This window comes from Hyla sarda, chromosome 3, assembly GCF_029499605.1.
Source record: "Hyla sarda isolate aHylSar1 chromosome 3, aHylSar1.hap1, whole genome shotgun sequence".
Lineage (NCBI taxonomy): Eukaryota > Metazoa > Chordata > Amphibia > Anura > Hylidae > Hyla > Hyla sarda.
Window position 1 is genome coordinate 64,537,613 of NC_079191.1, and position 25,192 is coordinate 64,562,804.

A 25,192-nucleotide genomic window follows, 5' to 3' on the forward strand; every position below is an offset into this window, starting at 1 on the left:
AATTTAGCTCACTAGTCTGAATTCCTCTCAAAGGGAGGGGGCGTGGCCTCACTGTGCAATTCTCCGCCCCCTCCCTCAGTATGTTGTCTGTTCACATCTCCTCTAGCATTAGCAAAACTACAACTCCCAGCTTGTCCTCACTGACAGTAGCGGGACACAAGCTGACAGTGGGAGGATTTTTCCTCCAGCTCTGAGCCCTGCGCTCACAGCTGTCAATCAAGGAAGTGTGTCCATGACATAGGTGATGCTGCCTGGACACAGCAGGACCAGTATGTGTCCAAGCGGGCAGGAAGCGAGGGTAGCACAGAGAACCACAGGACCTCCACAGCCAGCTCTACAGAACCAAGCCCAGAAAACCCTGGGTACCATAAATGGACCTGAGTGCATGCCGAAACGCGTTGTCCCAATTTTACCAATAACAGTTTTATTGTCCTGTGCTGCTCGAGTCCTCTCTTCGTGATCACAGTTGTGCAGCGCTTCTACCAACCGTTCCATGTCAGGAACTGTCCAGAGCAGCATAGGTTTGCTATGGGGATTTTCTCCTACTCTGGACAGTTCCTAAAATGGACAGAGGTGTCAGCAGAGAGCACTGTGGTCAGACAGAAAAGAAATGCAAAGAGAAAACAACTTCCAGTGGATCATTGGCAGCTGATATGTGCTGGAAGGATTAAGATTTTTTTTTAATAGAAGTAATTTACAAATCTGTTTAACTTCCTGGCACCAGTTGATTTAAGAATAAAAGGTTTTCCAGTGGAGTACCCCTTTAAGGGATTAAAAAGGTCTCTGAAAACTGACAGAAGGAATCGATTGGTTGCTATGGGCAACTGCACTACATTTCAATTTCCCCTATGGGGGGAGATTTGTCAAAACCTGCCCAGAGGAAAAGTTGCTGAGTTGCCCATAGCAACCAATCAGATCGATTTCATTTTTCAGAGGCATTTTCAAATGTGAAAGAAGCGATCTGATTGGTTGCTATGGGCAACTCAGCAGCTTTTCCTCTGGACAGGTTTTGATAAATCTCCCCCTATGTGTATCAGCAGCAATAGCGCCCTCTGGTGGAGCTCAACAATCAGATGGTCAAGCATTTCATACAAAGGCACAGGATAGGACAGTGGTCTCTAAACTGTGCACCTTAAAGGGTACCTCTCATCAAATAAACTTTTGATATATTTTAGATTAATGAATGTTGAATAACTTTCCAATAGCATGTTAATGAAAAATATGCTTCTTTCTATTGTATTTTTCCCGATCAGTCCTGTCAGCAAGCATTTCTGACTCATGCTGGAGTCCTAAACACTCAGAGCTGCCAGCCTGCTTTGTTCACAGCCAAACAGGCTGTGAACAAAGCAGACTGGCAGCTCATAGTGTTTAAGACTCCAGCATGAGTCTGAAATGCTTGCTGCCAGGACTGGTAGGGAGACCCCTAGTGGTCATTTCTTCAAAGTGGAAAATTAAATAGAAAGAAGCATATTTTTTAATAACATGCAATTGTAAAGTTATTCTGCATACATTAATCTATAACATATCAAAAGTTTTTGGGATGAGAGGTACCCTATAAGACATTGCAAAACTACAACTCCCAGCATGTCCGGACAGCCGTTGGCTGTCCGGACATGCTGGGAGATGTAGTTTTGCAACAGCTGGAGGGCCACAGTTGGGTGACTACTGGTATTGGGGGACTACTGGTAGGGAGGTCCCTTGTCTCCCAACTTAACAGATCAACAGCCCCCACGCTCCGCAGCCACTTCACTCATACAGCAATGTTGGCCATGAGCGCCGACTCTGTTTTTGGGATTGGTGGGGGGGGGGGTCTCAGAAGTCAAACCCCCCCCCACTGATCAGCTAGTTTTACCCTATAATAGTGGTCTCCAAACTGTGGACCTCCAGATATTGCAAAACTACAACTCCCAGTACGCACTACTGACTTCACTGCTCTGCTCCCGCAGACACTGCCTAAGGCTGTCCGGGCATACAAGGAGTTGTAGTTTTGCAACAGCTGGAGGCACCCTGGTTGGGGAAACACAGATACACTATCATCTAAATCCGAAATCTTCCAGTAGGATTTGGTTTTCCAGTTTTTCTAGACCTCTGATTGTCAGTGAATGGAACCACGGCAGCAAGGCACAGCTTGGATATAGCTGTAATGTTATTCATTCGCTGACAGCAAGCAGTGGTGGTAGAGTAAAGTAGCAAAAACAGTTTCCATATAAGTTTATGATTGGAGCAATGAAGTAGATATCACTAGAAGGCAGTGTTTCCCCAATCAGTGGACCTCCAGCTGTTGCAAAACTACACTGTCCGGGCATGCTGGGAGTTGTAGTTTTTGCAACAGCTGGAGGCAGACTGGTTGGGGGAAAACAGTGCTATGTGAGAAGGGGGTCTGTAGGGTTGACACCAACCGATCTGCCATCACGTGATTTTATATGAAAATAACAAAGGCGCCAAATTATCGATCAGTCCCCAAATATAAAGCCTATAGAGGCAGCTACTCTCACCTGCGCTCCCGGTACCCGCCTCACCCCGCCGGCGGCGCTGTCTTTCTCTCTGTCTTTGCCCGTCCCTCCTCGCGCCACAGCCGCTAACCACAACAAGCTCAAACTTGCCTCAAACTGCAGGAAGCGAGATCACTCAAGCCCCGCCCACCGTCGCCTGCCAAGCCTCCGCCTCTGGGACGTACCGGAAGTGCGTCATCACCTGTCATCCAGTCGCTAAATTCTGAACTGTGTGTTCTCTTTTCTGTCTCCATATCAGGGGTCCATATTTGTGGAGTGTGTATCTGAGGCGCAAAATGGGGACGGAATAGAGCGGTTTCACGTTACGTCATTCCTGTCATGTGACTGACACCGGAAGTCGAGGTGTTTCTGCGATAGGAGCCGTCCAGTTTAATTCAGTATGGCGGGAATCTTGCTGTCCTGGGAGATGGCAAGGCCGGGGACAGGTGTAGGAGCAGCAGTGTAATGCTTTTGTCATTGCTATGAGGTGAGATGTGTAGGGACTGTATGATGTGTGGGGGAGGGGGGTATAAACTGGATAGTCATCTTCACAAGGCTGATTTGCATCTTTATTTACATAGGAATAATTTCTGTGCTGATTTGCATGAGATCTGGCTCCCATCCGAAAATCCTGTGCCTCCAGCTGTTTTTTATTTTATTTTTTATGTCGGCTTCTAGATTAAAAGCAGGTTTATTCTTCGATTTTTGGATCTCTAAAATGACTTTTTTTAATTGCACATTTATTTTGTTTTGGCTCTTGGACCATTTTTATGGCTCAGGTTTTGAGTATTTTTATGGGCGCTTTTTTATTTTTTTGCTATATTTTTTTCTCTTTTTAGGCTATAGCAAAAGCTGTAGTCCCCTCAAAAAAAATATAGTTTTTTAAATTTGGCATCCATTTTAGGCTATTTATGGCTTTAAAATGCGTGCAAAAAAATGAGGGGGGGAGGGGGATTACATCTACAGCTCTAAAAATTACAGCCATAAAATGAATAGATGTTTGAAAAAAATGCTTTTATACTATTCAATGCACCTGCGTCTTTGACTGTTTTTGAGGGGGTATTCCAGGCAAAAACGTTTTTATATATATCAACTGGCTCCAGAGAGTTAAACAGATTTGTAAATTACTTCTATTAAAAAATCTTAATCTTTTCAGTACTTATGAGCTTCTGAAGTTAAGGTTGTTCTTTTCTGTCTAAGTGCTCTCTGATGACACGTGTCTCGGGAAACGCCCAGTTTAGAAGAGGTTTGCTATGGGATTTGCTTCTAAACTGGGCGGTTCCCGAGACACGTGTCATCAGAGAGAACTTACACAGAAAAGAACAACCTTAACTTCAGAAGCTCATAAGTACTGAAAGGATTAAGATTTTTGAATAGAAGTAATTTACAAATCTGTTTAACTCTCTGGAGCCAGTTGATATATATAAAAACGTTTCTGCCTGGAATACCCCTTTGAGGTCTATTCACACGTACAGTATTCTGCACAGATTTGATGTGCAGGATTTTCTTCTGCAGATTTCAATGTAAACTGAACACAGCTTGAAATTCTGCGCATCAAATCTGCACAGAATACTGTACGCGTGAATAGACCTTTTTAAGGTCAAAATATGTCCTATGTGCTTGTGTGTGAAAACAGCCTTAGCTTTAGTATGAAGTCTGGTAAAGATCCTTTATCTGGTCCATAGGTACGAGGTTCTGCTCCATTATTAAGTCTGATTCTTATTGCTCTTCACATTTAGGAGCCGCAGTGTGAACATAACGGAGCACAATGGGGGTTCACGAGCTGTGGCCGATCCTGGAGCCGGTGAAGAAACACGTCCCGTTGCAGAGTCTCAGTGGGAAGACGCTCGCTGTGGATCTGAGTATTTGGGTCTGTGAAGCGCAGTCTGTTAAACAAATGGTTGGCGTTGTGTCCAAACCTCATCTCAGGTGATTGTCCATACAGAGACCTTGAAGACTACCTGTCATGAAAAAAAGTTTTTATATATTGTACAGTAAGGTATTTCTAACAACTTTCTAAATGTACCGGTATGTCATTAAAAAAAAATAAAGTATTTCCCTGTGTAATTTTATTTTGAAAACCCCACCACTAGGGGTGAACTGGCCATTAGTCTCTTATAGATTTTGGACTCATGCTGGCCTGGCATGAGACCGAAATCTCAGACGGCAGCCGGGACACGTGACTAGCACAGCGCTGCTCTTTTCCTGTCAATAAGACAGACGGGAGCGAGCGCTGTGCCCGCAGAAGCTCCGGACATGGCCTGCCATCTGGAGACAGGTGACAGAGCTGTGGAAGATGTTCTCCTTCTCCCGGCCGGCCTGCAGATTCTTACTCCACTACTTTAAAACGTATCCCTGAAATGCAAAATAGGTGATAAGTATCTGATGACAGGGGTCTGACCTCCTATGATCTCCAGAATGGGGTCCCGTCTCTCCCTGTGCATGGAGCAGCATGTATGTATGTATGCCGTACATTCTCTATGGGAGATCCAGAGAAACACAAGCACAGAGGATGTACCGTGGGGCAAAAAAGTATTTAGTCAGCCACCAATTGTGCAATTTCTTAGACTTTAAAAGATGAGGCCTGTAATTTTCATCATAGGTATACCTCAACTATGAGAGACATAATGGGGGGGAAAGAATACAGGAAATCACATTGTAGGATTTCTAATGAATTCATTGGTAAATTCCTCGGTAAAATAAGTATTTGGTCACCTACAAACAAGCTAGATTTCTGTCTCTCACAGACGTGTAACTTCTTCTTTAAGAGTCTCCTCTGTCCTCCACTCGTTACCTGTATTAATGGCACCTGTTTGAACTTGTTATCAGTATAAAAGACGTGTCCACAACCTCAGTCACACTCCAAACTCCACTATGGCCAAGACCAAAGAGCTGTCAAAGGACACCAGAAACAAAATTGTAGACCTGCACCAGGCTGGGAAGACTGAATCTGCAATAGGCAACCAGCTTGGTGTGAAGAAATCAACTGTGGGAGCAATTATTAGAAAATGGAGACATACAAGACCACTGATAATCTACCTCAATCTGGGGCTCCACGCAAGATCTCACCCCGTGGTGTCAAAATGATCACAAGAACGATGAACAAAAATCGCAGAACCACACGTGGGGACCTAGTGAATGACCTGCAAAGAGCAGGGACCAAAGTAACAAAGGCTACCATCAGTAACACACTATGCTGCCAGGGACTCAAATCATGCAGTGCCAGATGTGTCCCCCCCTGCTTAAGCCAGTACATGTCCGGGCCCGTCTGAAGTTGGCTAGAGAGCATTTGGATGATCCAGAAGAATAGTGAAGAATGTCATATGGTCAGATGAAACCAAAGTAGAACTTTTTGGTAAAAACTCAAATCATCATGTTTGGAGGAGAAGGAATGCAGATTTGCATCCAAAGAGCACCATACCTATTGTGAAGCATGGGGGGGGGGAAGCATCATGTTTTGGGGCTGTTTTTCTGCCAAGTGACCAAGACGACTGATCCGTGTAAAGGAAAGAATGAATGGGGTCATGTATCATGAGATTCTGAGTGAAAACCTCCTTCCATCAGCAACGGTATTGAAGATGAAACATGGCTGGGTCTTTCAGCATGACAATGATCCCAAACACACCGCCCGGACAATGCAGTGGCTTCGTAAGAAGCATTTCAAGGTTCTGAAGTGCTATCCCACCCTCACTGGGCTTTGTCCATGTTTGTGCTTCAGCTTGGGAAAAGCCATATTATAAGCCATGATTTCTATAAAAAGGAAGTATTATTTTCTTATGAAGTATATAAGAACGGTTATTGTTTTGCCAAGATGTACAACATATGAAAAGTTTTTGTGTCTGACATTGCCCATTTAAAAACTATGAAGAATATATTGGGAAATTCCATAGCTTTTTATTATAGAGTGAATAAGCTTTATTTACCTAAAATACCTGGTTGGTTTGGGTATGCTAGCAACATCCTGCACTGTGCTTCTCCCATGCTTAAAGAATCACTCTGCAAAACTTATTTTTTGCTTATATAGTGCAGCATAGTTTAATAATTTGAGAAGTTCTTCTGTATGCCTTGTGCTTACCTGTTTAACTCCTTGCCGCAAATTGACGTCATTAACGTCCATCTGCGGCTCCCGAGGTATGACGCGAGCTCAGCAGGTGAGCGTGCATCATACCCGGTGGGTCCCGTTTGCTATAGGCAACCAGGTCCCACGGCTAATGCCGGGCATTGCCGATCGGGCTGATGTCTGGCATTAACCCTTTAGATACGGCGATCAAACTTGATCGCCGCATCTAAAACTAAAGTAAACATTGCCGGTTAGCACAATGGTGCTGTTGGGGACTGCCACGGTAAAATGTGTCCCGAACAGCTTGCAGGACGCGAGGAGGATCCGTAACTGCCTCCTCAATGTCCGATCGCTGAATGACTGCTCTATGCCTGAGATCCAGGAAGGAGCAGTCGAGCGGCGATAACACTAATCAATGCCATGCTATTGCATGGCAGTGATCAGTGTAGGAAATCAGTGTGTGCAATGTGATAGTCCCCTATGGGGGCTATAACATTGCAAAAATAAAGTGTTAATAAATGTGATTTAGCCTCTTCCCTAATAAGTTTGAATCACTCCCCTTTTTCCATTAAAAAAAAAAAAAAGTGTATACCATAAAAAGTGATCAAAAAGTCTGATCAAAACAAAAATGTTACCGATAAAAAAATTACGATCATGGCGCAAAGAAATTAGTTCTCCTACCGCCCCCTTATACGTAAAAATAAAAGTTTTATAGTGGCCAGAAGAGGTCATTTTTCAACGTATTGATTTTGGTGCACGTAAAGTCAAACCTATATATATTGAGTATCCTTGCGACCATATGGACCTACAGAATAAAGATAAGGTGCAAGAACAAGCCCTAATATGGATTTTTTGGTGGAAAATTTAAAGTGTTATGATTTTTAGAAGGTGAGGAGGAAAAGTGCAAAAATGAAAAATCGCCAGAGGGAAGGGGTTAAGCTAATTTGGCAGGCATGAGACTGGTATCATGTTGGTTTGCTAGTAGACAAACTATACTATTGCTCAGGTACTACAGGAAGGCAGAAGGGCTCTTATATAGGTGGTGCCTGGCAGGGATTGGAGAAGGACAGGAATCAGGAACGAGGAATCCTTAAAGAAACAGCCTTTGCATGTGTTCTGTAATCCTTATCCAGACCTTTATTGCTACTTTTTGTGTTTTCTCAAGGAATCTTTTCTTCCGCGTCTCCTCTTTGAATTTAATGGGCGTAAAATTGGTGTTTGTAACGGAGGGAGAAGCTCCAAAGGTTAAAGCCGACACCATGAAGAAGAGGAATGAGATGAGGTACGGAGCCTTGAAGAAAACAGCCCCTGCAAGACCTGGACGGTCTTACTTCAAGTCAGTTCTGAAAGAGGTAAGTGCACACCGGTCACACTAGTCCCTCGTCATAACATCTCTTTTTCTGATGTCAGATATGACTCCCCTGAGGACGGGGGCACAGATGCACTGACTGGCAGCCTATCAAGGTAAGAACAACTTATTTAGGCCAGCTTCAGACAAATTTTTGATTATATTTCCACAATCTAAAATCCTGGTGCAGTAGAATCCTATGGCTATCCTATCAGTGGGGTTCCGTTGCACAGTGCACACTATGGAATTTCAGCGGCAGAGCTTCTGCCACGGGAAAAAATGATCTAACCCCGACTGATTCAGTTGCCACTGCCTCCCTTGTAATCTCCAGGCAGTATGAATCTAGCTTTACACGTAATGGTAGGTCCAAATACAGGAGGAGATTAAATAAATACAGTGACCCCCCCCGACCTACGATGGCCCCGACATATGATCATTTCAACATACGATGGCCTCTCAGAGGCCATTGCATGTTGAAGGCAGCATCAACATATGCTGCTTTTGTATGTCGGGGCCATCGCATAAACGGCTATCCGGCAGCGCTGACTGCTTCAGCTGCCACCGGATAGCCGTTTAGGGTGCCCCGTGTGGTCCGCTGACGATCACTTACCTGTCCTCGGGGTGCCGGCGCGTCCTCTTCAGGATCCCCTGCATAGTCGGCGCTCTCCATCGTCGTCATCACCACGTTGCTGCGCACGCCGTCCCGTCATCCAATAGGAGCGGCGTGCGTAGTGACATGATGGCGGCGAGAATGCCGGGGAAGCAGAGGCCTTGCCGGAGCGTTGGGGACACCAAGGGGACGCGGCAACAGCGATGGAAGGAGACATCCTGGGCAGCGGTGACGGTCCGGAGCGGCAGGGACAGGTGAATATAACCTCCAATACCAGTGGTCTTCAACCTGCGGACCTCCAGATGTTGCAAAACTACAACTCCCAGCATGCCCGGACAGCCGTTGGCTGTCCGGGCATGCTGGGTGTTGTAGTTTTGCAACACCTGGAGGTCCACAGGTTGTAGACCACTGTCCTATACTTTACATTACACAGATCCCTCAACATACGATGGTTTCAACAAACGATGGTTCATTTGGAACGGATTACCATCGTACATTGAGGGACCATTGTATATAAAACTAAAGAACTGTGACACTAACCACTCAATCATCCTAGATCAAGGATGTAGCCATTAATCCTGCCCCAAACACCACAGATGATGCAAATGATCTATGCTGGCACTGTTATGTGCATGGCACTGTTTATAAGGGACACTTTTTTACAGGGAGTACTGTGCTGTCTTGTGTTTTACAGGTGACAGACAGCTTGTACTATATATAGGGTACATTTTACTGGCCCTACGGTTCAGGAGGGCCATTCAAGTAGCATCGTTTATGGCGGCCCTTTTCATGGTATTATTCTCATAGTATTTTATGTGGGAATGTTGTTTCTGTACTGTATCCTGGCACAATATGGTGTTAGTTATATTATATGGTGACTAGAGATGAGCGAACTTGCAGTAAATTCGATTTGTCACAAACTTCTCGGCTCGGCAGTTGATGACTTTTCCTGCATAAATTAGTTCAGCTTTCAGGTGCTCCGGTGGGCTGGAAAAGGTGGATACTGTCCTAGGAGACTCTTTCCTAGGACTGTATCCACCTTTTCCAGCCCACCGGAGCACCTGAAGGCTGAACTAATTTATGCAGGATAAGTCATCAACTGCCGAGCCGAGAAGTTCGTGACGAATCAAATTTACTGTAAATTCGCTCATCTCTAATGGTGACATAGATGATGTGTACTGTGTAGCAGCATTATTTATGCACACTGGTAAAAATGATTCTTCACTTAATAGAGAGAGCGATGATTGTGTCAAGTGTAGGTGGGATTGTATGTGTGCACCATGTATCTACCCATTACTAAACATCATGGGGGAGATTTATCAAAATCTGTGCAGAGGAAAAGTTGCCCAGTTGCCCATAGCAACCAATCAGATCGCTTCTTTCATTTGTCACAAGGCCTCTGCAAAATGAAAGAAGGGATCTGATTGGTTGCTATGGGCAACTGGGCAACTTTTCCTCTGCACAGGTTTTGATAAATCTCCCCCCATGTGAGCAAAATAACCATGACGTCTCTCATTGATGTCAGCCATTAATCTAATAAAAAAAATGTTTTCCAATATGTATACCAGGCATGCTGTACAGTTACCGTATACTGTTTTGTATAGGCAAACTTATACAACCGTATGGAAAACCCGTATACACAGACCTCCCATGCAAAAACGTATGCAACAAGATGCATCCGGTTGTGTACGGTTTTGGTTGTGTACGGTTTTGTGTATGTATTTATTTTTTTTTACCATACACAACTGCAGCTTACTACAGTTTTATGTCCTGTTTAGGAACCGTATACGTGTTTTTTATTTTTATTTATTTTTTACATTGAAGTCAATGAAAAACAGATCTATCTACAGTGCCATACGGTTTTTAAGTTTTTGGTATACTTTTTATTTTATTTTTTCTTGTACATTTCAAACCACACCTACTTTGATTGGAATTTCAATAAAACAATTGGAATTGCACTAAAGTGTTAAAGGGGTACTCCGGTGGAAAACTTTTTTTTCTTTAAATCAACTGGGGCCAGAAAGTTGAACAGATTTGTAAATTACTTCTATTAAAAAATCTCAATCCTTCCAGTACTTATTAGCTGCTGAATACTACAGAGGAAATTTTCTTTTTCGAGCACAGAGCTCTCTGCTGACATCACGAGCACAGTGCTCTCTGCTGACATCACAACCACAGTGCTCTCTGCTGACATCTCTGTCCATTTTAGGAACTGTCCAGAGCAGCATATGTTTGCTATGGGGATTTTCTCCTACTCTGGATAGTTCTTAAAATGGACAGAGATGTCAGCAGAGAGCACTGTGCTCGTGAGGTCAGCAGAGAGATCTGTGTTCCAAAAAGAAAAGAATTTCCTCTGTAGTATTCAGCAGATAAGTACTGGAAGGATTTAGATTTTTTTAATAGAAGTAATTTACAAATCTGTTCAACTTTCTGGCACCAGTTGATTTAAAAAACAAAAATTTTCCACCGGAGTACCCCTTTAACTAAAAAAAGTATGTTTTTTCATTAAAAAAACTGGTGCAACTGGACCTCTTCAAACCGTATGCAGTTTCATTTCAGAGAACGTTTGCATACAATTTTGTAAGTTTTTAGGTCATACGTTCTGCGAAAAGAACTAATGCAAAACAGTATGACAAAATCCTAATGTGAATGCACCCGAATACATACAAAAAGAACATTCTGCATTGTCATAGAACAGATTATTGGAGAACTTTCTTTTATGTTGTGCAGTGCCTCCGCATGTTGGATTGCCTGGGGGTGCCGTGGGTTCAAGCTGCCGGAGAAGCGGAGGCAATGTGCGCCTATCTTGATGCAAATGGCTGCGTGGATGGCTGTATCACCAATGACGGGGATGTTTTTCTCTACGGTGCTCGAACTGTGTACAGGAATTTCACCATGAACATAAAGGTAGTAGCCGTGCCCCCTATCTCTTACACTTACGACACTGAAACCTGCATTGATCTATATAGTCTTCCTGCACAAGGATTCTTCTATTCATATCATTTATATCTATGATATAGAGGCGTCAGCTGCCATAAGTCTTCCTCAGCCTATGCTATACCCAACCTGTAGCTCTCCAGCTGTTGCAAAACTACAAGGCTGTCCAGGCATGATGGGAGTTGTAGTTTTTCAACAACTAGAGCATCACAGATTGAGGAATACTGCAATAGTGTCTAAAGCAGTATTTTCCAACCAAAGTGCCTCCAGCTTTTGCAAAACTACAACTCCCAGCATGCCCGGACAGCCAGTGGCTGTCCGGGCATGCTGAGAGTTGTAGTTTTGCAACTGGGGGAGGCACATTGGTTGGAAAACACTGGTTTAAAGGAGTACTCCGGCGCGCACTTATTTCCTTTTATCCCGTCTGGGCTGCAAAATAAAAGAAAACACACTTTCTCTTACCTGCATACGCTCCCCCGGTGCTCCGGTACACTCCGGTACAGGTGTTCGGTCCCCGGGCTGTATTTTTTTTACTTCCTGTTAGCCCGGCACGTCACATGGAGCTTCAGCCTATCACCGGCCGAGGCGGGACATCGCTGCGGCCGGTGATAGGCTGAAGCTCCGTGTGACGTGCCGGGCTAACAGGAAGTAAGAAGAATACAGCCCGGAGACCGAACACCTGTACCGGAGCTCCGGGGGCTCGTTGGCAGGTAAGATAGAGTGCGTTTTCTTAAATTTTGCAGCCTGGACGGGATAAAAGGAAAAAAGTACTTTAAAGTACTCCTTTAAAGTATCACTGCTGCTAGCGGACAGAATGGCAGGATTTTGATACAACAGTGGAGACAAGAATTTGTATCTGTGCCTGGGCAAGCTGGGTAATGAGCACATTTGGCTTACCAGTTTTACAGACATTTGAACAGTAAAATAGTAGTAGATACATCCTTTCTTACACATGACTGAATAACAACTACTCCTGCGTCTAGTTTTTCCATGCATACAATTCTTGGAAGTAAGTACAACGTGTGTACATTAGATGGCGCCAGTATCTTTGTAAAATTCTGAGATTGAACATTACAGAACAAGAATATATATATATATATATATATAATCAGCCACCTTGGGCATATATACACTGCTCAAAAAAATAAAGGGAACACTTAAACAACACGGTACAGTCTATAGAGGATGTGTATAAGTTACAAGATGACTTGGATAGACTAAGTGTCTGGGCATCCACTTGGCAAATGAGGTTCAATGTGGATAAATGTAAAGTTATGCATCTGGGTACTAATAACCTGCATGCGTCGTATGTCTTAGGGGGGATTAAACTGCTAGAGTCACTGGTAGAGAAGGATCTGGGTGTACTTGTAGATCACAGACTACAGAATAGCATGCAATGTCAGGCTGCTGCTTCCAAGGCCGGCAGAATATTGTCATGTATAAAAAGAGGCATGGACTCAAGGGACAGGGACATAATACTCCCCCTTTATAAAGCATTGGTACGGCCTCACCTGGAATATGCTGTTCAGTTTTGGTCACCTGTCCATAAAAGGGACACTGCGGAGTTGGAAAGGGTGCAGAGACGCGCGACTAAACTAATAGGGGGCATGGAACATCTTAGCTATGAGGAGCGATTAAAGGCGTTACAATTGTTTAGTCTTGAGAAGAGACGTTTAAGGGGGGATATGATAAACGTATATAAGTATATAAATGGCCCATACAAAAAATATGGAGAAAAACTGTTCCAGGTTAAACCCCCCCAAAGGACGAGGGGGCACTCCCTCCGTCTGGAGAAGAAAAGGTTTAGTCTAAAGGGGCGACACGCCTTCTTTACCGTGAGGACTGTGAATTTATGGAACGGTCTACCTCAGGAACTGGTCACAGCAGGAACAATTAACAGCTTTAAAACAGGATTAGATACATTCATGGAACAAAATAACATTAATGCTTATGAAGAAATATAAAATCCCATCCCTTCCCCAATATCGCGCCACACCCCTACCCCTTAATTACCTGGTTGAACTTGATGGACATATGTCTTTTTTCGACCGTACTAACTATGTAACACAAAATAACTCCAAGTCAGTGACACTTCTGTGACATCACACTGTCCACTCAGGAAGCAACACTGATTGACAATCAATTTCACATGCTGTTGTGCAAATGGAACAGAAAACAGGTGGGAATTATAGGTAATTAGCAAGACACCCCAATAAAGGAGTGGTTCTGCAGGTGGTGACCACCACTTCTCAGTTACTATGCTTCCTGGCTGATGTTTTGGTCACTTTTGAATGCTGGCAGTGCTTTCACTCTAGTGGTAGCATGAGACAGAATCTACAACCCACACAAGTGGCTCAGGTAGTGCAGCTCATCCAGGATGGCACATCAATGCGAGCTGTGGCAAGAAGGTTTGCTATGTCTGTCAGCGTAGTGTCCAGAGCATGGAGGCGCTACCAGGAGACAGGCCAGTACATCAGGAGATGTGGAGGAGGCCATAGGAGGGCAACAACCCAGCAGCAGGTCCGCTACCTCCGCTTTTGTGCAAGGAGGAGCAGGAGGAGCACTGCCAGAGCCCTGCAAAATTACCTCCAGCAGGCCACAAATGTGGAGGTCACGTGGAGGCCACACACACACTACTGATCCTCATTTTGACTTGTTCTAAGGACATTACATCAATGTTGGATCATCCTGTAGTGTGGTTTTCCACTAGGGATCGACCGATTATGGGTTTGGCCAATATTATCGGCCAATAATCACGATTTTTTACATTAATGGTATTGGAAATTACCTTGCAGATTAATGCCCCGCCCCGAGACCGCCGCCGCATTGCCTCCCCCATCCCTGGTTTTATAATTACTTGTGCCCTGGGTCCACGCTACTTCTGCCTCCTGCGACGTCCTGCGCTATTTCTGTGCGCTGCGCAATGACGAGTGACATCCTCAACGCGATGTCACTGTCAGTGCGCACAGTGACAGCTCAGGACGCCGCCGGAGCCAGAAGTAGCGCGGACCCCGGGAACAGGTAATTATAAAACCGGGGATGGGGGAGGCAATGGGGCAGCGTCGGTGGTTGGACTAGAGAGGACACCAGGACAGGCAGGGGGAGAGAGGCGGTGGCGGTCTCTGGCCCCGCAAAAGCCGCTGCAGTTCATTGATTTAAAGGGGTACTCTGGTGCTTAGACATCTTATCCCCTATCCAAAGGATAGGGGATAAAATGCCTGATCGAGGGAGTCCCGCCGCTGGGGACCCCTGTGATCTTGCACGCGGCACCCCGTTTGTAATCTGTCCCGGGAGCGCGTTCGCTCCGGGACGGATTACCGGCGACTACAGGGCGGGCGGCGTGTGATGTCACACTCCGCCCCTCAATGCAAGCCTACGGGAGGGGGCGTAACAGCTATCACACCCCCACCCGTAGACTTGCATTGAGGGGCTGAGCGTGACATCACACGGGGGCGGGTGCGTGACTTCACAAGCCGCCCGCCCTGTAGTCGCCGGTAATCAGTCCCGGAGCGAATGTGCTCCGAGGACTGATTACAAACGGGGTGCCGCGTGCAAGATCACGGGGGTCCCCAGCGGTGGGACTCCCGTGATCAGGCATCTTATCCCCTAGGCATCGGCTTGTGGGGGGGGGGGAATAGCCGATAACTTATACCGATATTCCTGTATAAGTTATGGGCTCTCTGCCTCAAAGTTCACATATTATCGGTATCTGCCCTAAAGAATTGATATCGGTCGATCCCTATTTTCCCCTTTGATTTTGAGTGTGACTCCATATCCAGACCTCCATGGGTTGATATATTTTGATTCCCATTGATAGTTTTTATGTGTATGGAGAAGCACAGACTGCTCCTGATATGTGGGTATTGCTGTAGACGCTCATCATTATATCATATTCATGGCACATTGTTTATATTATATAGCAGGCATTCCTGCATTATTAAACTTGTTTCAATATCACACGTGGACTTTAAGAATACAAAAAAAAACTAAAAAAAAAAAAGTTTTGAGAATAACCTTTTTCTTGGGCTTGCTAACATAACTCTCCGAAATAAATAGGACCATCTAAACTATAGTAACACAAAACCTACTTGGGGAATAAATCCCCTCAGGATAAACCCTGACTAGAAATCCCCCATAAAATATAACTTTTAATTGTGCTCATTAAAATAATTTCCAACTTAGTGTGTTGCACATTTGTTGCCACTAAATGGCAGTGGTGTTTAAAATGATCAACACTGTATCCAGTTAATTCCTCTCCAATAGAACCATGAAATATCTGTCATGCAGATTACTATTTTGTCATTACTATCTAGTGTACCCCAGTGCCCTGCTGCAGCGCGGACACTCGGTGTGCTAACTAGGTCGCTGGTACAGTGTGCTATTAAGACATTAATGTTTTAATAGCACACTGTACCAGCGACCTTTCTAGTTAGTACACTTAAATTACTAGTTAGTACTTAAATTGGCCCAAAGACCCCTAGGGGATTTATCTTGTGGCACTTCTAAACTATAGTCCCACCTCCTGCAGAATCCAACCTGTCTATGAAATTTTTATTGACCGTGGAGTGAAATATGAAAAATTCTTATAAACTATAATCTATATATGAAGTCAAAAACTTCCTCCTATGTTTATTTTCCTCCCCAACAAGGATTAGGAAGGAAAAACTGGGCAACGCCGGGTACTCAGCTAGTATGTGTGTGTGTGTGTGTGTGTGTGTGTGTGTGTGTGTGTATGTATATGTATATATATATATATATATATATATATATATATATATATATATATATAATATTATTCTGTCACGATTCGGCAGGCTGGAGGTGGATCCTCTGTGCCAGAGAGGGATTGGCGTGGACCGGTTCTAAGTTGCTACTGGTTTTCACCAGAGCCCACCGCAAAGCGGGATGGTCTTGCAGTGGCGGTAGCAACCAGGTCGTATCCACCGGCAATGGCTCAACATCTCTGACTGCTGAGATAGGCGTGGTACAAGGGATAAGGCAAGAGCAAGGTCGGACGTAGCAGAAGATCAGGGCAGGCAGCAAGGATCGTAGTCAGGGGCAACGGCAGGAGGTCTGGAACACTCAAGGAAAGGCTTTCTCTGGCACAATGGCAACAAGATCCGGCAAGGGAGTGCAGGGGAAGTGAGGTATAAATAGGGAGTGCACAGGTGGAAACTAATCAGGGAGATTGGGCCAGGCACCATCATTGGTGCACTGGCCCTTTAAATTGCAGAGACCCGGCGCGCGCGCGCCCTAAGGAGCGGGGCCGCGCGCACAGGGACAACACAGACGGGGAACGGGTCAGGTACGGGAGCCGAGATGCGCATCGCGAGCGGGCGCGTCCCGCATCGCGAATCGCATCCCGGCTGGGAGCAATATCGCAGCGCACCCGGTCAGCAGGTCTGACCGGAGCGCTGCGAATAAGAGAACGCTGCGAGCGCTTCGGGGAGGAGCGGGGACCCGGAGCGCTCGGCGTAACATCTCAATGGGGGACATTTATCAAAGCATTTAGTAGTTTTTTTTTTTTTTTGCTTAATTGTCACAAAAAAGTCGCACGTGCGACTACTCTTTTTTTTCTGCGACTTTTTGCCCTAAGCAAAAAATAAAAAATCTTGCTTACCAAAGCAAAAAGTGATCTTTGACTTGCAGTGGTCAGAGATTTATCAAGTGCGAAAGTCGCAAAAAAGTTGCATTACATGGAAAAACCTACTAAATTTACTTCAGCTCAGACATGGAGCAGAAAAAGCCACTACCAAAGCAAAAAAAAAAGAAAAATTGCTTACGTGAAAGAAATTTATCAACAGGCTGAAAGCAGTTGATAAATAAGTCTCACATAAGCAAAAAAAAAATAGTAAGAAAAAAAATAACTAAAAAAAGGAATACTTACTCACCCCCATTTGCCAGGGTCGGGGTTTTTAGTTTAGTGTCCCATACAAGTCTATGGGAAATATATGTTACTGCATAACTTCCAAACGGCTTGAGATATTTCCATAATACTTGGTCACATGTTACTTATATATCCACTTAAAATATAGGATAGTTAATTTAACCCTTAACTACCCCCATTTGTGAGGGTCGGGGGTTTTGTTTAAAGTCCCATGCAAATCAATGGGAAATGTATATTCTCACATAACTTATGTAAATATTTCAGTACCTGGTACACATATTACAGGTTGGGACGTGAGGTCGGGATATGAGGACGGGATGTGGGGTTGGGATATGACAACAATATATGAGGACGGGATATGTAGTCAAAAGCTTCCTTTGTTGATTTTCCTCCCCAACAAGGATTAGGAAGGAAAAACCAGGCAACGCCGGGTACTCAGCTAGTGTATAATAAAACACGTTACTGTGTTATTTCATTATTAATAGATGAATATTGCAGGACTACAATGACCAGCATGCCCAGAAAGTAACTTTATTATAAGTGGATAAACTTCAATAATACGTGTACATGTATCAAGCAGAATTTATATATTTTTTTTTTTTGTTGATCAACATCATATGTGGGCAACATAGAGCATAGATAGGGTTAAACAAAACTGTTCTACCTCTTTCTCAGCTAGAGTTTATCCGTAGCAGGTGCGAGTCTCCTCCTGGAGGTGGGACTATGCTTAGATGGTGTCACGATAATGAAAGGAAGAACAGAGGGAGCACTCAAGATTAGGGTGAAATTGCAGGTGTTGCAAATCGTGAGTGCTGCCTCTGTTCTTCCTTTCATTATCGTGACATGAACTGCATCTTTGTTAAGGGGTTGTAGCATGGGAAGATTGTCTAACGGTGGTCGGTGGTACCGCAAGTTAGTCCTGCTGCTGTTGCAAGTGAATGCACCGGGGGATATAAGTGGCTTATGCGGCAGTTGCCGGCCTCTTTCTTTGTGCATCTACCTATGCTTAGATGGGGAACAGTTAATTTAAGTTCAATAAAGCTGAAATGTTTAACTAAGAAGCCAAAGTCCGGAGTGCTGGGATTTACTCCCTATTGAAGTTTTTATTTCAGCCCATACCTGTTAATATAAACTCCCATGGTGGAAGTTTATATACAGATAGATAGATATGAGATAGAGGTGTGTGTGTGTGTGTGTGTGTGTGTGTGTGTGTGTGTGTGTGTGTATTAAAAAAAATTATATATATATATTATTTTTTTTTATTACCGTATTTATCGGCATATAACACACATTTTTTAGGCAAATTTTTAGCCTACAGTCTACCTGCGTGTTATACGCCGATAAGCCGCTGCAGTTCAATGATTTAAAGCCGGCACTTTAAATCAATGAACTGAAGCGGCTTTTGCAGGTCCAGAGACCGCCACCGCTTCAGGCTTCTCTGCCCCTGCCTGTCCTGGGGTCCAGAGACCGCCACCGCCACTGCCCCATTGCCTCCCCCATCCCCAGTTGTATATTTACCTGTTGCCGGGGTCGGGTCCGCGCTGCTTCTGGCTCCTGTGCAGGTCACCTGCGTCGTTGCTATGCGCTGCGCGGCGTAATGACGAGTGACGTCGCATTGAAAACATCACTCGTCACTGCGCCTCGCAGCGCATAGCAACAACGCAGGAGACTGGCACCGGAGCCAGAATCAGCGCGGACCCGACCCCGGCAACAGGTAATTATACAACCGGGGATGGGCTGAGGCAATGTGGCAGCGGTGCAGATAGCCAGGGGGAGAGAAGCGGCGGCAGCAGGGCTCTAGACCCCAGGAAAGGCAGGGGGAGAGAAGCGGGGAGCGATGGCCTCTCTCCCCCTGCCTTTCCTGGGGGCTTCTGCGGGGTCAGAAACAGTGTATCGGGGTATAAACATTAGGGATCGACCGATTATCGGTTTGGCCAATATTATCGTCCGATAATCACGATTTTGGGCATTATCGGTATCGGCAATTTCCTTGCCGATAATGCCCCGCACTGCGTCACACCCCCCGCCGCACTGCATCGCACCCCCCACCGCACCGGCCCCATTGCCTCCCCCATCCCCGGTTTTATAATTACCGGGGCCTGGGGTCCACGCTACTTCTGGCTCCTGCTGCGTCCTGCGTTACGCTGTGCGCCATGACGAGTGACAGCTCAGGAGGACGCCACCGGAGCCAGATGTAGCGTGGTCCCCGGGAACAGATAATTATAAAACCGGGGATGGGGGAGGCAATGGGGCCTGGGACGGTGCGGTGGGGGGTGCGGCGCGGTGCGGTACGGGCGCATAGCGGTGCGGCGGTGGGGGGGAGAGAAGCGGGTGGCGGCGTCTATGGCACCGCAAAAGCCGCTGCAGTTAATTGATTTAAAGCGCCCGCTTTAAATCAATGATCTGCAGCGGTGTCGCGGGGGGATAAATAGCCGATAACTTATACCGGAATATCGGTATAAATTATCGGCTATCGGCCCTAACCTCCACCGATTATCGGTATCGGCCCTAAAAAAATGATGTCGATCGATCCCTAATACAAATGCGCACACACACACGCACCCTCATTTTACCAAGGATATTTGGGTACAAAACTTATTTTACCCAAATATCCTTGGTAAAATGAGGGTGCGTGTTATAGTCCGGTGCATGGTTTTTGTCTTGTAATTTTAATGTTCAATCTGAGAACCTGGGGCCGCTCCCGTTTTCAGTTGTCATTGTCCCTTTTGTAAATGTTTTTATGTGTTTTTATATTGTACTCTAATAAAGATTGCTTTTATTAAAATATTTCTGCTGCATCGAGTATGTTTGTAGGTGTATTATACACACATTACTTGTGCACTATGTAGGAATACATTTCAGTCTGTGCATTTTGAGTCATATTTTTTATTTAAAGGAGATATCTAGCCAAAAGTGGTAAGAAAACTTATATATGTCATGACCGTAAATGTTGGCACCCCTAAAATTTTTCACAGAAAAGGATTGCAGTAACACGTTTTGCTATACACATGTTTATCCCCTTTGTATGTATTGGAACTAAACCAAAGAAGGAAGGAAAAAAAGCAAATTGGACATAATGTCACACCAAACTCCAAAAATGGGCTGGACAAAATTATTGGCACCCTTTCAAAATTGGGGAAAAATTTGATTGATTGTTTCAAGCATGTGATGCTCCTTTAAACTCACCTGGGGCAAGTAACAGGGGTGGGCAATATAAAAATCATACCTGAAAGCAGATAAAAAGGAGAGAAGTTCACTTAGTCTTTGCATTGTGTGTCTGTGTGTGCCACACTTAGCATGGACAACAGAAAGAGAAGAGAACTGTCGTGAGGACTTGAGAAACAAAATTGTGGAAAAATATCAACAATCTCAAGGTTACAAGTCCATCTCCAGAGATCTAGATTTGCCTTTGTCCACAGTGCCCAACATTATCAAGAAGTTTGCAACCCATGGCACTGTAGCTAATCTCTCTGGGCGTGGACTGAGGAGAAAAATTGATGAAAGGTGTCAACGCAGGATAGTCCCGATGGTGGATAAGCAGCCCCAAACAAGTTCCAAAGATGTTCAAGCTGTCCTGCAGGCTCAGGGAGCATCAGTGTCAGCGCGAACTATCCGTCAACATTTAAATGAAATGAAACGCTATGGCAGGAGACCCAGGGGGACCCCACTGCTGACACAGAGACATAAAAAAGCAAGACTACATTTTGCTAAAATGAACTTGAGTAAGCCAAAATCCTTCTGGGAAAACGTTTAGTGGACAGATGAGACCAAGATAGAGCTTTTTGGTAAAGCACATCATTCTACTGTTTACCGAAAAAACGGAATGAGGCCTACAAAGAAAAGAACACAGTACCTACAGTGAAATATGGTGGAGGTTCAATGATGTTTTGGGGATGTCTTGCTGTCTCTGGCACTGGGTGCCTTGAATGTGTACAAGGAATCATGAAATTTGAGGATTACCAATGGATTTTGGGTCGCACTGTACAGCCCAGTGTCAGAAAGCTTGGTTTGCGTCTGAGATAATTGGGTCTTCCAGCAGGACAATGACCCCAAACATACGTCAAAAAGTACCCAGAAATGGATGGCAACAAAGTGTTGGAGAGTTCTGAAGTGACCAGCGATGAGTCCAGATCTAAATCCCATTGAACACCTGTGGAGAGATCTTAAAATTGCTGTTGGGAAAAGGCGCCTTCCAATAAGAGAGACCTGGAGCAGTTTGCAAAGGAAGAGTGGTCCAACATTCCGGCTGAGAGGTGTAAGAAGCTTATTGATGGTTATAGGAATCGACTGATTTCAGTTATTATTTCCAAGGGTTGTGCAACCACATATTAAGTTAAGGGTGCCAATAATTTTGTCCAGACCATTTTTGGAGTTTGGTGTGACATGTCCAATTTGCTTATTTTCCTCTTATTTTTTTTTTTTTATATTTTTTTTGTTTAGTTCCAATACACAGAAAGGGAATAAACATGTGTTACTACAATCCTTTTCTGTGAGAAATACTTCATTTTCTTGAAAAATTTCAGGGATGCCAACATTTACGGCCATGACTATATTAGACCCCCATAAACAGCCTTTGGAAATCCGGCAAAAAAAAACAAAAAAACTCCACACACTCGGCTTGTTTCCTGTGTGCTGCAGGGAGGGGCTGCGGTGAGAGGGGGAGGGGGGGTGTTTCCTTCCAGCCAATCGGGGACATTCAAGCATGGAACACTGAAGCTGTCAGCTCTCTGAGCAGGGGAGAAGGGAGTGTGAAGTGTCATCTATGGTAGACGCTAGTCATCAGTGTGATAATATCTCCTGGACTTCCTGCTTGGAGAGAAATGGGGTATGAGCTCAACAAACATCACACTCCACATTGCAAAGTTATATAACTTTATCATGTGCAGCCATATAAAGGTAATTTCATTTGGCTGGAGTTCTCCTTTAAAGAGAAATTCCAATACTAATAGCCTCTATTCTTAGTCTGTCTGGGTGGTGGTGTGCTGGAGCGGACCCACCCTGCACATTAACCACTTCATTGTCTTTCTTGAATGGAACTGATGTGTAGTACCATGGCCCCCTGCACATATAAATAAGCTGCTGTGCCTGGGGGAACACTAATTGAGCTGCACCCTTGCCTAGCTGAAGCCTCCTTTATCTAAAGCAGTGTTTTCCAGCCAGAGTGCCTCCAGCTGTTGTAAAACTGCAACTACCATGCTGGGAATTGTAGTTTTGTGACAATTGGAGGAACCCTGCTTGGCAAACACTGATTTAAAGCGATCTAGGTAGAACTTGGTTGGTTTTGGTTCCCCTGCTCACATTCACCATAAGAAGCCTTTTGGTATATGTTACCTAACCAGAGAACCAAAATTGAAATCCACCGGCCTAGGCTGCTGTCAGTTATGTCCCTTACTAGGCGAGTATTGTATTTGATACCACTCATTACTGAGCAAATAAAGAATGGAATTTTATTGATGCTCTTCTGTGATTTTTGCAGTGCAGTCTACTCTCGTCCAGTAGGTGTCGCTGTTGTATAGCCCACGATATATTCTGGTTTTCCCATTCAGTCCTGGATGCTGTATTGATGTGACTGCCCTTTTATTTAGGTGGTGGTAATCTATGGAATATCAGGACATGAAGTGACCGGGTGTGTCGCTGTGCTGGGAAATAATAGTAAGCGCTATGGCTTCACTGATCAGTGGTGCCTCCTGAGGTCAGACCTCCATCTATCATACAGTGAATGCCTAGTAGTAATACACCATCACTTCTAATAATGTGAATACTCCTCTCAGTGAGACATGGCAGGTAAATTACCAATTGTCTCCAAACAGTGAACCTCCAGTTGTTGCAAAACTACAACTCCCAGCATGCTGGGAGTTGTAGTTTGGGACAGCTGGAGGTCTACAGTTTGGAGACAGCATGTCTAGATACTTCTCATATACTAAGAGACAATATTATGTGCTGCGTTTTCTGAATGTGTATGTGCCGAATTTAACTGATGAATATAATGTATTTTGTGGTTTGTTTCATTGCAGGATCCACATGTGGATTGCTATGAAGTCTCCGCCATTAAAGACAGACTGGGCTTGAATAGAGAGTCGCTGGTTGGCCTGGCAGTGCTGCTGGGATGTGATTATATACCAAAAGTAAGATCTGCTTAGAGAGCGTAGGGGTGAGGGGTGAATTTGTGTGTGTGTGTGTGTGTATATGGATATAGATAGAGATATATAGATATATAGATATATTCTTTGAAAAATGTGTGTGTGTAAATTTAGATAGATAGATAGAGATATAGATATATATATAAATATATCTCTATCTGTTAAACAAATGGTGCTACTATGTTCTCTTGTATACATTACATATAGACATGGGGGGGTACATGACTGTCAGTGCTGAGGGGTAGCACTGCGATTGTCATTTCTATCTATTGGGCTCTGTGGCTTTAATTGCTATAGGTGGGGGGGGGGGCACCTTGACTGTCAATACTGGGGTGTGCAACGTGGCTGTCGCTGTGTTGAGTGGGGGGGGCACAGTGGCTGTCATTGCTTTGGGTGGGGGGCACCATTGATGTCATTGTTGGGGGGGGGGGGCAGTGGCTTTCAATGCTACCCTCTGAAGCAGGGGAGGACACTGGTTATTAACCCCTTCATGACCCAGCCCATTTTCACCTTCATGGCCTGGGCATTTTTTAGAAAATCTGACCACTGTCACTTTAAACATTAATAACACTGGAATGCTTTTACTTATCATTCTGGTTCAGAGATTGTTTTTTCGTGACATATTCTACTTTATGTTATCGGTAAAATTTCACTGATATTTGTATCCTTTCTTGGTAAAAAATCTAAAAATTTCATGAAAATTTTGAAAATTTAGCATTTTTCTAACTTTGAAAGTCTCTGCTTGAAAGGAAAATGGATATTCCAAATAAATTACATATTGATTCACATATACAATATGTCTACTTTGTGTTTGCATTAAAAAATTGACAAGTTTTTACTTTTGGAAAACATCAGAGGGCTTCAAAGTTCAGCAGCAATTTTCCAATTTTTCTCAAGATTTTCAAAATCGTAATTTTTCAGCGCCCAGTTCAGGTTGGAAGTGGATTTTAAGGATCTTCATATTAGAAATACCCCATAAATGACCCCATTATAAAAACTGCACCCCCCAAAGTATTCAAAATGACATTCATTAAGTGTTTTAACCCTTTAGGTGTTTCACAGGAATAGCAGCAAAGTGAAGGAGAAAATTCTAAATCTTCATTTTTTACACTCGCATTTTCTTGTAGACCCAATTTTTGAATTTTTACAAGGGGTAAAAGGAGAGAAATCACCCTAAAATTTGTAACCCAATTTCTCTCGAGTAAGGAAATACCTCATATGTCTATGTAAAGTGTTCGGCGGGCGCAGTAGAGGGCTCAGAAGGGAAGGAGCGACAATGGGATTTTGGAGAGTGAGTTTTTCTGAAAGGGTTTTTGGGGGGCATGTCCCATTTAGGAAGCCCCTATGGTGCCAGAACAGTGGACCCCCCCACATGTGACCCTATTTTGGAAACTATACCCCTCACGGAATGTAATAAGGGGTGCAGTGAGCATTTACACCCCACTGGCGTTTGACAGATATTTGAAACAGTGGACTGTGCAAATCAAAAATTTTATTTTTCATTTTCACAGACCACTGTTCCAAAACTCTGTCATACACCAGTGGGGTGTAAATGCTCACTGCACCCCTTATTAAATTCCGTGAGGGGTGTAGTTTCCAAAATGGGGTCACATGTGGATATTTATTGTTTTGCGTTTGTCAGAACTGCTGTAACAATCAGCCACCCCTGTGCAAATCGCCTCAAATGTACATGGTGCACTCTCCCTTCTGGGCCTTGT

General features: G+C 44.3%; 2 protein-coding genes across 7 annotated transcripts in view; one reads left to right on the plus strand and one right to left on the minus strand.

The window, feature by feature from the left end:
- SMC6 (structural maintenance of chromosomes 6) overlaps positions 1–2,813 on the minus strand; it is a 141,859-nt gene extending 139,046 nt beyond the window's left edge. The window contains exon 1 of one of the 4 annotated variants that reach the window (XM_056564246.1): positions 2,678–2,813. The gene's annotated coding sequence lies outside the window, so the exon portion shown is untranslated. Of the gene's footprint in view, positions 1–2,495 lie in introns of all 4 variants that reach the window. The other 3 variants (XM_056564247.1, XM_056564243.1, XM_056564244.1) reach the window with 3 other exon arrangements.
- Positions 2,814–2,840: 27 nt separating this feature from the next.
- GEN1 (GEN1 Holliday junction 5' flap endonuclease) overlaps positions 2,841–25,192 on the plus strand; it is a 91,836-nt gene continuing 69,484 nt past the window's right edge. The window contains exons 1-5 of one of the 3 annotated variants that reach the window (XM_056564248.1): positions 2,841–2,979; positions 4,232–4,421; positions 7,718–7,904; positions 11,241–11,417; positions 23,349–23,459. In XM_056564248.1, the coding sequence (XP_056420223.1) occupies positions 4,261–4,421; positions 7,718–7,904; positions 11,241–11,417; positions 23,349–23,459 (636 nt within the window). In that variant the 5' untranslated portion in view covers positions 2,841–2,979; positions 4,232–4,260. Of the gene's footprint in view, positions 2,980–4,231; positions 4,422–7,717; positions 7,905–9,068; positions 9,303–9,959; positions 9,998–11,240; positions 11,418–23,348; positions 23,460–25,192 lie in introns of those variants that run through there. The other 2 variants (XM_056564249.1, XM_056564250.1) reach the window with 2 other exon arrangements.